The 17,314-nt window shown below is 29.5% G+C and overlaps 2 protein-coding genes across 3 annotated transcripts in view; one reads left to right on the top strand and one right to left on the bottom strand.

The window, feature by feature from the left end:
- Positions 1-11,459, top strand: part of LOC123258757 — a 30,351-nt gene extending 18,892 nt beyond the window's left edge. Inside the window, exon 7 of one of the 2 annotated variants that reach the window (XR_006508136.1) lies at positions 11,324-11,459. The gene's annotated coding sequence lies outside the window, so the exon portion shown is untranslated. The remainder of the gene's footprint in view (positions 1-11,323) is intronic. The other variant, XR_006508138.1, reaches the window with a different exon arrangement.
- Positions 367-2,681, bottom strand: LOC123258959 (glycine-rich protein 1-like). Its single transcript, XM_044719217.1, has 5 exons — positions 2,307-2,681; positions 2,086-2,219; positions 1,187-1,750; positions 813-1,011; positions 367-404 (listed from the first exon to the last, which is right to left on the bottom strand). The coding sequence occupies exons 1-5, from the start codon at positions 2,497-2,499 to the stop codon at positions 367-369; spliced, it is 1,128 nt and encodes a 375-aa protein (XP_044575152.1). The 5' UTR covers positions 2,500-2,681.
- Positions 11,460-17,314: the final 5,855 nt, after the last annotated feature.

A 17,314-nucleotide genomic window follows, 5' to 3' on the forward strand; every position in this document is an offset into this window, starting at 1 on the left:
CTATTTCTTTGTCGTCATCTAAAACATTTTAACAATTTATTGTCTCGTTGAGACAAAAATCCTGGCCTATAACTATCACAATATTTTAAATGATGGCGTCACAATAGTTAATTAAATAATAAACATCATTAACATTTAACATTGTTAAGCATCATAATTAAAGCTTATAATGCTAAAGAATTAAATTTTGTGCTAATTGAGATCAATTTTTCTGACATCGTCCGCTAGAATTCGTTTAAGAATTTTGCCCTGGGTCAGACTTCGGGATTCGGATGAACTCTTCTCGCTTCATCTTTGTTGATCGTAACCAATCTGATACCCATCTTTTAATATTATATTGTGGGAACTCATTTCGCGAAAAAAAACTTATATGTGTTGAATTTCGTCTAATTTCTTTAGGATATCTGAAGAAACGAGAAGCATGCCATGAGTGCGTTTAGAATACCGTTTCCAAACGCCCATTTCATCACCGTTTTTTACAATAATTCTGCCAGTAATGGCAACAACAATAATAATAATAGTTATTATAAATACAATAATAATTATTATTTGATATATCAAATTATAATTTGATATAAATTTAATAATTATAGATTTATTGTTGACCTTAAAAATTAAACTAACAAACAATAAATTTTTTTCTATAAATAGTAACGACTGATTTATAAGAAAAAAAATTATTACTAATAACAACCACGATGAAAATAATAACCATTACTTATAATTTTATTATAATTATAATTTATCATTACTATTATTATTAGTACTTACTTATATTTTTACCTATATTTTTATTTATATTAAATATTTACCAAGTAATTTCATATACTCTGCTTTCGTCACAACTCGCATATGCGGTCGGTGTTCATCAAATTTCACCAGTAACTGATTACGCTCTTCTTTTGGCCATAATTGTCTCATAACTTTTTTTGCTCTAATTGAATTTTTCTGAGCAGTTATTGCCAAGTAAAATAAGTCATAATCCATATTGAAATCGTTTAAAATTTTCACCTAAAACGAAATTAATAAAATTAATAAAACGAAATTAATAAAATTTATCATGATTACATAGATTAATAATAGTGATAATTTATTGAACATTGAACTCGTAGTAAATTGTTGCAACAAAGAACATTAAATAGACGAAATAAATAATAAATTTTAGATTGAAAAAAAGTATTTATACTTTATGGTCTGCTGTGAATTCAGGTTCTTCAGCTCCAAACTTGTTTTCTTTATTTGCATTGTTCATTCTGTCGGCATATCTGTTAAAAGCTTCATCTAGAGTTTGTTTAGTAATAGCTCCTTTCCTCAACTGCTCAATTTTTCTGCTATTTTCTGCAGTAACTTTGTTCAGATTCTGAAGCGACCGTAAAACTTTACTTGATTGCAAAGCATTACCACCTCGCGATAAAGGAGAATGATGACGCCTGCCTGGAGAAGTTGCTGGTAAACCGTTATTACCGCCAGTATCCGATAAATTATTTTGAACATCATCTTCATCAGATCCACCACCACCATCAGATCCACCACCACCATCAGATCCACCACCACCATCAGATCCACCACCACCATCAGATCCACCACCACCATCAGATCCACCACCACCATCAGATCCACCACCACCATCAGCTCCATCAGTGACATCACCATCCCCATCAATTAGATCATCATTTTCCATTTGTTGAAAGAACTGATCTCCTTGATTTTCAGCATCTAATAATGCTTTGTTTCGCTCCTTTGCAATTATCTGAAATTTATTTAATGATTATTTTGTTAGAAAACATTCAGCAATTTTTATAAATTTTTTTAATCATAAATCACAAGATTAAAAATGTAATTGAGAATTTTATTAATTGTAAATTTTCAAAGCGAAAATTAAATTGTACCATAATTTAAAGAAAAAAAAATTTTTTTTTATAATTTGTTGTAATAAGAAAAAAAAAACAAATTATCAATCATTTACATATTTTCAAATAATGATCATCAACTTTATTTGAAACAGTTGGATAGATTTATTACTTTAAAGTATTCTGTAACTGAACGAACTATTAGTCCCTGAATACTTTTATTACTAAATCATACCTTGTTGCTAGTTTTATTTTTTGCAATTTTTTTTGGGCCAGCATTTGGTGGTGTTTTTAAACTTTGCCTTTTCAGAATTGGAATCCGTTTCCCAGTTAAATGATCATTTCTGGCACGTAATTGTTCGTAATCATCTGAAAAATAATAATAATAATAATAATAATAATAATATACCAATGTTGTCATTAATCTTAACTTTTCACATAAAAAGAGTCCATTACCATCTTCATCTCGGGCAATAACCTCAATAAATTCATCATCTTTTTTTAAAAATATGTCACCTTCTAAATCACTAATGCAATCTAAGTTCTTCCAACTACGTTTATCTTTCTTATATATCATACTGCGATGGGCTATTTTGTACATATTTTTGTCAATGTACTTTACTAGTACATATTTCTTTAAGACACTCATCGTATAAATAAAATTACGAAGCAATGTATTTGAATTTCTAACATACAAAAAATCTTAAGAAAATATTAATTGAATTTTATTTTTTGTATTTTTCACTAGACAAATTTTATTTTTTTTATGAAATTTACACATACGTAATATGTCGATGATGTTCACGCAAATTTACAAGATGGACTCAGCTGGACCACTGCCACAGCTAGCGCATGCGCAGTACTGTCTAGTGGTTGTAGTAGCTTAGCTGAGTCTAACTTAGAGAAATATAGTATTGTTGCAGTTCCGAGAAGTCTTGACATAGTTGGCATTATTAATTATTTGTTTCGAGAAAACATAATTTCTTTATAAATGGGTAACAACGGTTTTTGAGGCTTTAATAATAAATTGAAATATTTATTTTTTTTCTTGTTAATTTTAATAAGTTAAATTACTGCGAATTACCGCGTAAAGCATCGACAACGACACCTGTATTGTAACAGGATGTAATACACATTTACAGTGATATATTTTTTTCATCTGCTATTATACACTATATGCTATGTATGCAAGTATTCAGTATTTTTGTAAGATTAATTATCGCTATCTGGCATAAAAGTTACTTAAATTTTCAAACTACTTGTAGAATATAGTGAGTTTGAAATTTATATAAAAATCCGTTAAGTTGAAAAAAACTTTGAAATTTTCGCAACAAAGAATAAAGTAAGAATTTTTTAAACTAAAAAATACATATCTAAAATTGTTTAGTAATTCAAAAAAATTGTAGGTTACTGTTGCCGTTAGTAACATAAATATTAAGCTAAGTACAGTGATCAACAACATCAAAACATTTTATTTAATTTTTTTATAATTCTCATTTCCAGTAAGTACACAAAAAAAATTTTTTTAACATTATGGTCAAAAAGTTAATAGTTTTAAATTTTGTGTCAAAAATTTCACTCGTTTTTTTTTTTTGTTGCTCAAAAGAGTATTATTACTTTATCATAAGTAAAAAAAATAACAACAACAATAAAAAAAAAGTTATAATAGTATTCACAATCACTTTTATAATACTAAAGTTATCTAACGTTTCTATTTTTTTTTCTACTTATTAAATTGAAATAAAAAATAATTTTTTTTTTTTTTAATTGCACTTAAAGCTTTTACAACGTTGAAATTTTTTTTATCAATTTTTTTAACAAAAAAAATTATAAAAATTTATAGATGCCTTATTAACTTAATTTTTATATAAATTTGATGTAAAACTTAATATTGTTGGATAAATTTGTTGTTTTTTTTTAGTATCGATAAATAATACATAAGAAATTTGATTAAATGTCATAAAAAATTAATTTTTCGAGTTCGTTTAGTTGTATTCAATGTTATTTTATATCATTTTTCTATTTTCCAGTTATCTTATAATGTCTACCAAAAGAGAACCAAGCATGTCTCGTGCTGCTATCATGAAAAGAAATAAAAAAAAATTAAAAACTTTGGTTTCATCTTCCGGGAAGATTCGTCCTATTCCGCCAAACTTTTTGGAAGAAATGGTAAGTGTCTATGCATTTAATATATTTTTTACAATGATGTGCAATTTTATTAAAGACTATTGACGTTCATCTTTTATTGATATTAAAATATTGATTTTCAGCCTTCAACGTCTGGAACTCAAGATTATGATCATAACCAAACTTTATGTGGTCAAGAAGATGGTGTTTTTGATTTTCCAACGGATTTTGATTGTGACAATGACAACTATTACAGAACAATTGATGTTGATTCTGTCGTCGACGCATCGAACGAATTGAGTGAAAAAGTTTGTAATGATGGAGCTATTGAAGAAATGGTTATAGTCGAAGATGAATGTGGTGGTGTTATTGATAATGATCATAATTGTCATAATGATGATAACAATGATATTGAAGTTGATGACGATGACGACGACGACGATAATTATAGTGAAGAAGAACAAGAAGATGATGATGATTATAGTGATGAAGAAGAAGAAGAAGAAGAAGAAGAAGAAGAAGAAGAAGAAGATGAAGAAGAAGAAGAAGAAGAAGAAGAAGAAGAAGAAGTTCATGATAATAATGATGATGATGATGATGATAATGATGATGATGAAGATGAAGATGATGATGATGATGATAATGATAATCCTTTTTTTTCTGTCAGTAAAGTTCAATGTTTCAAGATACCGTTGTTATCAAACAAAAATATATCTATGAATGATCATTTTTTATCTATTGTTGCAACAGCACTTAAACATCACATGTCATATGAAGCAATGTTAGATATATTCAGGTGGATAAAAGCGTCCCATACAGCAAGTCATTTGCCAACTACTAAAGCTGCATTATGGGAGATATTATGCAGAAATAAGTCTATGATCACGCAACATTATTATTGTAAGCTATGTGACGGTTATTTAGGTCCTAAAAATAAAAAAAATAAACTAACATTGATGTGTCCCTGTAAGGCATGCGGCCCGAAGGAGTCCGAAAAAAATCTTGGATATTTTATCAATCTCAGTTTAATCAGTCAAATAAGGCAGTTGTTGAAAATACCTAACATTGCACAGGCTTTGAAGTACCGTTTTCGACGGGAAAAAAGAAATAATGAGGCTTTCGAAGATATTTATGACGGCCTGGAATACCAGCGATTGTGTTTACCGGGTAAATTTCTAGAAAAATGGTCGAATTTTTCAATGACATTCAATACGGATGGTTGCCAAATTTCGAAGTCAACAAAAACGAGTGCTTGGCCTGTGTATGTTCAAATAAATGAACTGCCGCCTCATATGCGGAAAAAATATGTTCTGCTAGCAGCTATTTATGTCGGTGATAAGCACCCGAAAATGAATAATTTACTTCGACCATTTACGTTGCAGATGAAACAACTTTTCACAAAAGGAATAACTTGGAATCCAACGCCGACGACTGAAGTTACCTCAAGATTTGTCGTTGTAGCTAGTACTTCAGATGCTCCAGCCCGCGCAGCAGTTCTTCGCATGAAGCAATATAACGGCTATTTCAGTTGCGTACACTGTTACGCAAAAGGGAAACGTAATGGCAGACGATTAGTTTATCCCTATAAACAATCTTACCTAAAGTTACGAACGGACAAGGAACTGAAGGCAGACATGGAGTATGTCACTAAGACTCGTGAAATAAGGAATGGAGTGAAAGGATATTCATCTTTAACTGCTTTACCGCTATTTAGCATAACGAAAGGAGTCATAGTGGAAACGATGCATTCTGTTTTCTTAGGCGCAATACAACTTCATACCACGATTTTAATAAAATCAACAGGTGCACCTTATTACATTGGAAAACAAGAAACCCTAAATGTTATTAATGAAACTTTACTGTCTATAAGGCCTCCATCTCGTCGTTCAAGAAAACCCAGAAAAATCCAATCGTATGCTCAATGGAAAGCATCAGAATGGCGCAACTGGCTAGATTACGCTCCTATTTGTCTTTCATCAGTTTTAGACATTAAATATGTAAACCATCTAAGTCTACTGTCTGAGGCTATTCATTATCTAAATAGTGATTCTTTAACTTTAGCTGAACTTAATCGAGCAGACAGTTTGTTGAAAGAATATGCTAAGCTATTTGAAGAATACTTTGGCGAAGTCAAAATGACATCAAACATACATTCATTATCACATGTAGTTGAGTGTATCCGAAATTGGGGTCCTATGTGGGTGCATAACGCTTTTAATTTTGAATCATGGAATATGAAAATTGCATATTTTGTTACTAGCCCTGTTGGCCAAGAAGATCAAATTTCAACACGCTTTTTGATGCAAAGATTTATTAACTACACTGCATTTGATTCATCGATTTCGAACGAAACAAGAAATTTTATAATGAAAAAGTTAAAAGTTATTGATGAAACCAGTACAGTGGAGTTACGCAACAAGTTCGTGGTGCAGAAAGAAAATAAAGCTCGTTCTTTGTCAGCAGAGGAAAACCAAGCTTTAATCGACGCTGGATACACTCCAGAACGGGTTTTATCATACGAAAGTATGCAGTTGAATGGAGTTAAATTCTCATTATTGGATGAAAATAAAATAACAAAATTTTCTGATTCGTTCATCTATAACGATACTGACGGTATATTCAGCGTAATCAAAGCTATTGTCCAATTTCATAGTGATAACAAACTTATTACTGGTATCATAGTTAACAACTTCAAACGTATTAATTATGGATTCAATACAGGCCATATTCATATAATTAAGCCACAGAAAACCTTGAACTTCATTGAAGAAACGCGAATGATAAGACCGGCGATAAAGATTGAAACTGAGAAAGTTACTTATGGTATAAAACTAGCCAACTCATGGGAGACAGATTAAAAAAATAATGTAAACAACTATTTTTACTGGAGAGTATAATTTTCTTTATAAAATTTAATTTACTTGTCATTTCGATTGTAAAAAAACTTGTAATTTTTTACCAATAATAAATATGTTTGCCTACTGTTTTGATATTTACGAAATTTTTTATTTTAAAATTACGATAAAATCATTAATCCTATAAAAAAAAATTCTTGAAAATAATTTACTAATAATTTAATTTTTGATAATAAAATATCTCATAATAATTTTCCTTAATTACAAATGGTTTGCCGTAATTTCGGTTAACCTTAAAATTTCAATTACTATCAAAAAAATCAATTTAAATCATGGATCTCCGTTAATGGTATGTCATTTGATTAATTTCTTTATCCTTTATTGAGAAAAAAAGATTTAAAACGATTGAATCTAGCAAAATGTATATCTATGTATTTATCAAATTGAATTGTTTTCAATCGCATTGAGCCATTTCGAATCCTTACAAATTTATTTTTTATCAGGGATGATTTTACCTAGGAATAAACGAAATTACAATTTCAGATTTTTTTTAATTATTCATACCGAATATTTACTGGAAATTTCTCATTTGTCTATCTTTTTATACACTTTGAGAATTTTTAATTAAATAAAAAAAATTAAATGTAGTCAATACTTAATGAAATTAAAGTTAGCAGTCACTTTAAAATTCTTTTAAAAATTCTTAAAATTATTAAATATACTAAATTAATTTTCATCAATACTTACTCATTTTCAACTAGTACAAAATTCCTGACTTATCTACATTATACGCTCATTTCACGGTCGTTTCACTAACAAACCACTGTACATTTACAACCGAGTTACGGTTTTTCGACAAGACATATATTTTCAATTGACTGTCAAACGACTGTCAAACGACAGACAATTGATCGATTACCTACGATTGTTAAATGGATAAAAAATCAGGAAAACTGAGTAAAAATTTTGTTTTTCGACGGATGAAATATGACAATTATACAGAATAAAAATCATAAAGTAACAGTGAAAATTGTTCAAAACCATACTCATCGTTCACTGTCAAACGACGGTCGTTCGACAGTCAAGTGACGGTCATTCGACAATGATTTGTCGACACTGTGAATTGACGGTGCTTTTACCGTCGTTTCACGATCATTTGATCGTGATTACGAATCCGCCAGGGGACTGTTATTAAGATTTCTCGAGAACTACTCAACCCATCTTGATGAAATCTGAGACAGGTTTTCAAAATATAATTTACAAGGTCTGGGACGAAGGATTTTTAACTTCCCGCTAAGAAAATTGAAAATTTTAAAAATTCGGCAAGTTATTGATTTTACCCCGTTTTTCGAAAATCGAGTTCTCATCAGATCTCGACATTTTGAGATGCTAAGAAGTTTCCCTGAATGTTTTCGCGATGATATCAGTATGTGTGTGTGTGTGTGTGTGTGTGTGTGTGTGTGTGTGTGTGTGTGTGTGTGTGTGTGTGTGTGTGTGTGTGTGTGTGTGTGTGTGTGTGTGACCCGCTTATAACTTTTGAACGGCTTGACCGATATCTTTGCGGATGGTGCCATTCGAAAGAGCTTGACCAAACTTAGATTTTGAAAAACTTTGGACCGATTCGAACCGGTAGATTTTGAAAAATCTCAAAAAAACTACAAAAAAAATTTTTTTGAAATGTGGTTTTTTTCAAATAACTTTTAAACGGCTCTACCGATCGATTTAAAAAACTAATCAGTTTTTAACATTAAAAAAACACGTCGATCACCGCCAGCTTGGTCAAAATCGGTTGATTCGTTCGTGAGTTATCGTTGTCGAAAGAAAAACGAAGAAAGTTTTTTCTTGGAATCACTTCGAAATTCCTCATTTGATCAATTCATTCTAAAAAATTTTCAATAAGGCCTGTAAAACTACTTCGAATGAAGCCAACTGCGTGGAAATCGGTTCATTTATTTAAAAGTTATTGCGATTTGAAACTTTCAAAAATAGTGTTTTATTAAACTCCTATCAGATTTTCGAGCTCGGAAAGCTTAAAATGACACAAAATTAATATTTTTGAGCTCAAAAAGCTCAAAAACGTAATTAGTGTAATTTTGAACGCTCAAATATGGGAGTAGCGGGAAATTGCAGGGATGACCTTTGGGGTCAACCGTTTTCCTAATTTTTTTTTTAATTACAACTATATAAAAAATATAGTCGCCAAATTGTAACCATATTATTTTTTTTTTTTCTAAAATCCTCTCTGCCGAAAATCCAATTTTTATTTTTTTTTCTTTCGTCCAAGTTCTAGTTTGAAGTGTTAACGAAAGCCAATATTTTATTTTTACTTCAAATTATCCTGCTAGGAGTTCTGCTGTCAACGCGGACGCATGTTATATCCGAGGGTTCGCCAGAAATGACGTAACAACGACAGAGTCCGACCAAACACAAAAAAAAATTTGTTTTTTTTTTTAATATTAGTAATCCTTTATTAAACATGTATCTTTAAGACAGTAAAAAGTCTGAATGAAATATCATATTTTTAATATTAAAAAAATTGTTGAAAATAGGCCATTTTTTCCTGGAAGAAACCCATGTAACCCCTTAAAAAAATAAAAAAAAAGCCAAAAGACTATATATATCTACATAAATTGAGTACACTTATCCCACAACAAGCGCGTGCGCATTATGATTATATTTTAGCTGTTTGATATTTTTTTCACATTCACTTTTTGCACGACTCATGATGCAAAGCATTAGAGAGTGCTTTACGATCGAAAAATTTGTTATTTTCTTATTATTTCATAATAAAATGAGCATTATGAGTTGTGCACTCTCGAATTTTCCAAATTTTTTTTATTCTTACTCCGTTTATGAAATATAGTTGGAGGTGCTTAAGAAGAAATGATCACCAGAAATTGACTCTTAATTTCAATTCAAACTACTTGCTGAATTGATTTGATACTTTCGTATTTATCCACTCGTAAGCTTTTAATTTTTCTTTAATTATCGATAGCCTTACAATATTTTCCGTTATTTGATTGACCATAAACAAAAATTATCAAGGAACCCTTACTCGTTCGAAAAAGTTTCGGCTGATTTATGACTTATGTATCGTTTCGACAGTGAAAAATTCACAATTTACTCTTAAGAGTACTTAAGAATTTTTAGTTCTTCATGAAATTATAATGGAAATGAAATCTCTTAAAACATGACTAATTTAAAGGTAATCTCTTTAAAAATAATCATGTACGATCAGGCGTTAATCTAATGCATAAACATTCCCCAAAATGACCATGCATGATCAATCTGCCTCATGTTTGTCTAAGCACGATCATGCTTTTTCTTTTCAGACGAATGTTCAGGTTTGACTTACGTTACACACAAGTAACTTAATAAATTGTTTCCGCCAAAACGAGGCATAGTTCATAAACCAGCTATGAATATTTTTAAAGAGTAATGATTCCCTGACAATTTTTGTTTATGATGAATCAACAAACTTAAAATGTCATGAAGCTATGAAAATAAAAAAATAAAAGCTCACGGGTTGAATAAATAAGAAAATTACAAATCCCTGAAGCGAATACTTAAAATTTTTATAAGGAAGCTATTTTTGGGGATATTTTTTTTTATACCTACAAAAATACTTTATTAATCGATTAAAAAAAATTCATCTCAAACGAAGCAATCTATTATTATATAAATTTAAGAATTAGGTATTTCCTACCAGAATTAAACTCCTTGACTCTTTTTAAATAGCAAACTCAATCAATTATTGAAAATAACCCGTAACTGGCAGATAAACATTGTTGATATGAATATTGATTGGGCTAATTTTTTGACGTAGTAAGGTCTTATAAATCGATAAATACCGGCTGCACACACGAAAAAGTGTCACGTTCCGCCTGAGCCTGAGCGTGCAAGCGAGAGCGCGGAACAAGCGATAGAGAGGCACGATCGTCCTAAGCGTTAGCTTGGGACACACTCATCTCTCGTCTTGCGTGACGACTGATTTTGCAGTTCGAATATTATTCTATAACTAATTGTTCGTGATTATATTGAAATACATTATTTGAATTAATGTTTCAAAAACTGTAATTAATATTTGAAAATTAAAAATTAAAATGTTTAACCATTTCTAAAAATATTTATGTCAAAGCATATCAATAATATCAAATTATTATTATCAATAATATTGATACTTATTAATAAATAATATAAATTATAAATTAATAATAATTACAAACGATAAATTAATAAAATAATTAATAATAAAATAATAATATAAAATGATAAACTAATGAAATAATTAATATTAATTATAAATTATAATAATTATATCAATTATCAAATAATTGTATCAATTTTGATAAACAATGTATCAATAAGTCCTTATTTTTGTTAATTTAATTTTTAAATATTCAAAATTTATTGATTTTTCAATACAAAATAATGGCGTAAAACTATCGTCTCTAAACCGATTTCACAGACAACCAATATTTTTTTTGTTAGGGGTGATCAAATCGGTGGCTATGGAGTCACGGGCTCATTTCAATAAAATTATTGCTGGTAAGTATGAAGGTAGAGAACAGAAGCAAGAAACGGTTACTAGAAATGCAGCAGTCGAAGATTTTTGGCAAAAAATTGAAGGTATATCTGAAGATATAAATGGCGATGAACGATTTCAAGAATTATTGAAAATTATCGATCAGATGCCAGAAATTGAAAGTTTAAAACAAAAAGAAGACGAGAAGATTGTACAGTTGATAAAAAATATAAAAGAACAAGATGAAGGAATTGTTCTGTATGATAATCTTGGATATATACAGATAAGAAAAAATAGTAATGATAATGACATGTTGGAAGATTTAAAATTTTATCGGCGTAGATGTTTTGCTACAGATGAAAAAATAGTCTTCAGAGTCGAACATATAGAATAAAACTGTAAATAATAGTGAACAAGTCCGTGTTAAATTTTTAATAAATTTTATATTTAATAAGAACAATATAGAAATTCTAAATATACCGATTTTGTGATAATTATTTTATTTCCAGATTTTCCAAGTCTCCTAGGCCCTAGAACTATAAAAATATTTAAACAACCCGTAAACTTTAAATGTTCTGTATCGATTAGATGTTAGAACCACGGAAATCGGAATAAAAAAAATTTATTCATTTTTCCGCTTCCCGAAGATTTATAACCACAAAAATTGCTATAAATAGTATGTATAACATAACTAGGCCGGTGGATTACAAAAAGCCTCAGATCACATATAATTTTCAGCTGAGACAAAGCCGAGGAAAATAAACAAATTGCCACTTTCCGGTCGGAGGGTAGAAAAAATGTTTATTCAATATTTTCTGTCCTTGTTTAATATTCCGTGTCCTTAGATCCCTAGGTCTTACAGAACAGGGCATTGGTACGAGAAAAAAATTTTTTTTTTTCAATTTTCCGTGTGTGTTTTAGTCTTAAAGTCACGGACATAACTATAAGAATTTTTCTGTCAATTTTCCATGTTTCTAAGGTCTTACGGCCCCGGTTATCGATTGAAAATACTTTTTATTTAAATTCTTTGTCTCGTGGCTCCTGAAATCATAAATATCAGTATAATATGAATTTTCCGTGGATTCAAGAAATTATAGCAACGGACGTTAGCAAAGGAGTTGCAATTAAAATGCATTTTAATGATCTATCGTATCTGTAAGGTCGGAAATCAGCATAGGATTCAATTTTTCTTTAAGATTTTTCGTGCCTCAGGACTTTGACGACCGCATAAATCATAAATATCTCATTGATTAGTTGAAATTTCCGTGTATCGTATGTATTCAAGTAAAAAAACTGAAATTTCTATAATTTGATCAATTTTTCCATGTCTGGAAGATCTTGGAATCACGGAAAATTACAAAAATTCTATCTCATCTTAAATTTTCGTGGCTTAAAGGGTTCACAGCCACGGATATCAATGTAAAATGCATTTTGTTTGACTATCGTATCTGTAACGTCGAACACCAGCATAGGCTTCAATTTTTTTTCAAGTTTTGTCGTGTCACAAAGCTTTGACAACCGCATGAATCATAGATATCTTATTGTTTAGTATAAATTTCTGTGTTTTTGATGTATTCAAGTTAAAAAAGTCAAATTAATGTAATTTGATCTATTTTTCCGTATCTTGAAGAACTTAGAATCACGGAAAATTATAAAAATTTTTTTCATTTTAATTTTCCGTGGCTCTTAGGTTTTAGAGAAACGGAAATAAAAATGGAGTTTCTTCTTATCGATTTTTCCGTGTCTGGAAGATCTTAGAATCACGAAAAATTACAAAAATTCTATCTTATTTTAAATTTTCGTGGCTTAAAGGGTTCACAGCCACGGATATCAATGTAAAATGCTTTTAACTGGTCTTTTGTATCCGTAAGGTCGAACATCAATATATGATTCAATTCTTTTTAATTATTTTCTTGTCTCAAAGCTTTAACATCAGTCGGATCAAACGTAGATTTCGTGTTGTTCAGTTGAAATTTCCGTGTTTTTTATGTATTCAAGTAAAAAAAATCAAATTAATATGATTTGATCTATTTTTCCGTGTCTGGAAGATCTTAGGATCACGGAAAATAATAAAAATTTTTTTCATTTCAATTTTCCGTGGCTTTAAGATTTTAGAGAAACGGAAATAGAAATGGAGTTCCTTCTTATCGATTTTTCCGTGTCTGGGAGATCTTAGAATCACGGAAAATAATAAAAATTTTTTTCATTCTAATTTTCCGTGGCTCTTAGGTTTTAGAGAAGCGGAAATAAAAATGAAGTTCCTTTTTATCGATTTTTCCGTATCTGGAAGATCTTAGAATCACGGAAAATTACAAAAATTCTATCTCATTTTAAATTTTCGTGGCTTAAAGGACTCACAGCCATAGACATCGGTATAAAATGCATTTTATTTGACTTTCGTATCTGTAACGTCGGACATCAGCATAGGCTTCAATTTTTTTTCAAGTTTTGTCGTGTCACAAAGCTTTGACAACCGCATGAATCATAGATATCTTATTGTTTAGTGTAAATTTCTGTGTTTTTGATATATTCAAGTAAAAAAAGTCAAATTAATATAATTTGATCTGTTTTTCCGTGTCTGGAAGATCTTAAAATCACGGAAAATAACGAAAAATTTTTTCATTTTAATTTTCCGTGGCGCTTAGGCTTTAGAGAAACGGAAATAGAAATGGAGTTTCTTCTTATCAATTTTTCCGTGTCTGCAAGATCTTAGCATCACGGAAAAGTACAAAAATTCTTCTTCAATTTAATTTTCGTGGCTTAAAGGGTTCACAGACACGGATATCAATGTAAAATGCATTTAACTGGTCTTTTGTATCCGTAAGGTCGAACATCAATATATGATTCAATTTTTTTTAATTATTTTCGTGACTCAAAGCTTCAACATCAGTCGGATCAAACGTAGATTTCGTGTTGTTCAGTTAAAATTTCCGTATTTTTTATGTATTCAAGTAAAAAAAATTAAATTAATATAATTTGATCTATTTTTCCGTATCTTGAAGAACTTAGAATCACGGAAAATTATAAAAATTTTTTTAATTTTAATTTTCCGTGACTCTTAGGTTTTAGAGAAACGGAAATAGAAATGGAGTTTCTTCTTATCAATTTTTCCGTGTCTGCAAGATCTTAGAATCACGGAAAAGTACAAAAATTCTTCTTCATTTTAAATTTTTGTGGTTTGAAGGGCTCACAGCTGCGGATATCAATGTAAAATGCATTTAACTGGTCTTTTGTATCTGTAAGGTCGCGGGCATCAACATATGATTCAATTTTTAACTTGCCGCTGAGAAAATCAATGATTTTTGAAAAATCGGGAAGTTATTGTTTTTACTCTGTTTTGCAAAAATCATGGTTTCAACAGATCTCGACGTTTTGAAGCCTTAAGAAGCTTTCCTGACTATTTTTGCAATTATGTCTGTACGTCTGTATGTAAGTGTGTGTGTGTGTGTGTGTGTGTGTGTGTGTGTGTGTGTGTGTGTGTGTGTGTGTGTGTGTGTAAACCTCTTATTACTTCTTAATGGTTTGACCTATTTGATCGCGGTTGGTGTCATTCGAAAGGGCTTCCTCAAACTTAGATTTCTTGTAAGTTGGAACTAATTCGGACCGGTAGATTTCGAGAAATTGAAAAAAAAGTGATGAAAAAGGTTTTTTTTTTTTTTTTTTTTTTTTTTTTTTCATTTTTTTATAGTATCTCCGAATTGGCTTAACCAATCGACTTAAAAAACTAATCAGCTAATAACCTTGAAAACTTGCATCGATCGCCACCTAGAGCGTCAAAATCGGTTGATGCGTTCGTGAGATATCGTTGTCGAAAAGTATAGAAAAAAATGTTTTTTTTGTGATAACTCCGAAATGTTTAATCGGATCAATTTTTTTGTTCTGAATTTTTTATAGAGCTCAAAAAACTACATCAATTGCCGCCAACCGCGTGGGAATCGATTGATTCATCCGAAAGTTGTAGCAATTAGAAAATTAAAAAAATCGTGTCTTATCGAACTTTGATAAGATTTTTGAGCTTGAAGAGCTCAAAAGCATAGGAAAGCTATCTTTTTGAGCTCGAAGAGCTCAAAAACGTCATAAATGCAATTTTAAATACTTAGGTATGGAATTAGCGGGAAGTTGCAGAAATGGCCTTCAGGGTCAACCGTTTTCCTAATTGTTTTTTCACCATTTTTTGTATCTCAGAGATCTTGTAGCCGTGAATGTCAACAAAAAATAATTCTTTTTATATTGATTTTACGTGTCAATTACGCGTCACAATACTAGATATTCCGTATCACATTTCTTTTAACAATAAAATTAAAAAATTCAAATTTGAGAGTTTCCCGCCAAAATTTAAAATTTAGAAAGATGAAAAAATTATCGCAGGCAAAGCTATAAACAGTGAAAGGGTGATTTTACGAACCTTGCAGGAGTATAAATATTATAAATTTATTAATAATAAAAAAAAAAAAAAAAAAATAGTCGTTTTTTCGCGGAGCATTCCACAGCAATATATATAAAGTTGCTGAAACTTGGGTATGGACACACATGGGTATTGATTGATAAATTGAATAATCACCTAAAAACTCCAATCGTTATAAAAATTTAATAAAAATTTTATTATTTTTTTTAATAACGAATATTGAAATTTAAAATTTCAGACTTTCCCGCCAAAAGTTGAAATTAAATAAATAATTTAATAATTGCAGGCAATGTTATAAACAAGTAATAAGTCGTTCTGAGGTCATTGCTACAATATATAATTATTATCAAATTACTAATAATAATTAAAAATTAATCATTATTCTCGAAGCACTTGTATCAATATAAAAAGTCGCGGCAAAGTATAACTATGAGTATTGTTCGATAAATTGGACTATCAATTGCAAACTTTAGTAGCTATAAATATCTAAAATAAAATTATAACATATTTTTTAACAATAAAATTAAAAAATTCAAATTTGAGAGTTTCCCGCCAAAAGTTAAAATCCAGAAAGATGAAAAAATTATTGCAGGCAAAGCTATAAACAATAGAAGGGTGATTTTACGATCCTTGCAGGAGTATAAATATTATAAAGTTATTAATAATAAAAAAAAAAAAAAAAAAAAAAATAGTCGTTTTTTCGCGGAGCATTCCACAGAAATATATATAAAGTTGCTGTAACTTGGGTATAGACACACATGGGTATTGATTGATAAATTGAATAATTAACTAAAAACTCCAACCGTTATAAAAATATAACAAATATTATAAAATTTTTTGTAATAATAAAAATTAAAAATTTTAATTTTAAACTCTCCCGCCAAATATATTCATTAAATATATTAGAAAATTACTACAGGCATGGTTTTAACAACGGGAAGTTTTTTTTTTTAGGTTAATTGTGAAATATAATTATTATGAAGTTACTAATAAAAAAATAAATATATTTTTACTTTTCTAATATCTCGTCGCAATTAAAAAAAAACAATTGCTAAAACATAACCTTGTACAGTCTTTACTGTCGGTTGATTGATTGATTAAATAATTAATTTAGGACTCCAATAATTATGAAAATACCCAAACAATTGGAGCGATTTTTAATAATTATTATTTTTCAAATGGAATTGTTTAAGTTTTCACTGATGTAGTTTATAATTTTTCTGGGTAGATATGTAATTTGACATGTCCATGTCTTTATACTACATTTTAGTGTATAACTAAAAAAAAGTACATGAACGTAACTAAAGCATGCGAGGTGAAATTTTTTATAACAAAACTGTTGCGGAAAATAAAGGATATTCTTAAAATTTGCAAAGACGAAAAATTTTAAATAAGAGTTAGTAGCCTTAACGTCAAAAACCATTGCAAACCTTAAAATGATAGAACCTTAAAATGATCACCCATTTTGCATGCAAAAAATATGGATAATTTATTCATTATTATTTAGAATTTAAATCAGAGCTTTTACACTATTTTCTTTTTAATTTTACAT

The sequence above is a fragment of the Cotesia glomerata genome, linkage group LG2 (genome assembly GCF_020080835.1).
Source record: "Cotesia glomerata isolate CgM1 linkage group LG2, MPM_Cglom_v2.3, whole genome shotgun sequence".
NCBI classification, from domain to species: domain Eukaryota; kingdom Metazoa; phylum Arthropoda; class Insecta; order Hymenoptera; family Braconidae; genus Cotesia; species Cotesia glomerata.

Coding starts and splice junctions, on each gene's coding strand:
- LOC123258959 (XM_044719217.1), bottom strand. CDS start 2,499: ATGAGTGTCTTAAAGAAATATGTACTAGTAAAGTACATTGACAAAAAT. Junction 1,751..2,085: donor AAAATAAAACTAGCAACAAG/GTATGATTTAGT, acceptor AATAAATTTCAG/ATAATTGCAAAGGAGCGAAA. Junction 405..812: donor AGAGTATATGAAATTACTTG/GTAAATATTTAA, acceptor TCGTTTCTTCAG/ATATCCTAAAGAAATTAGAC.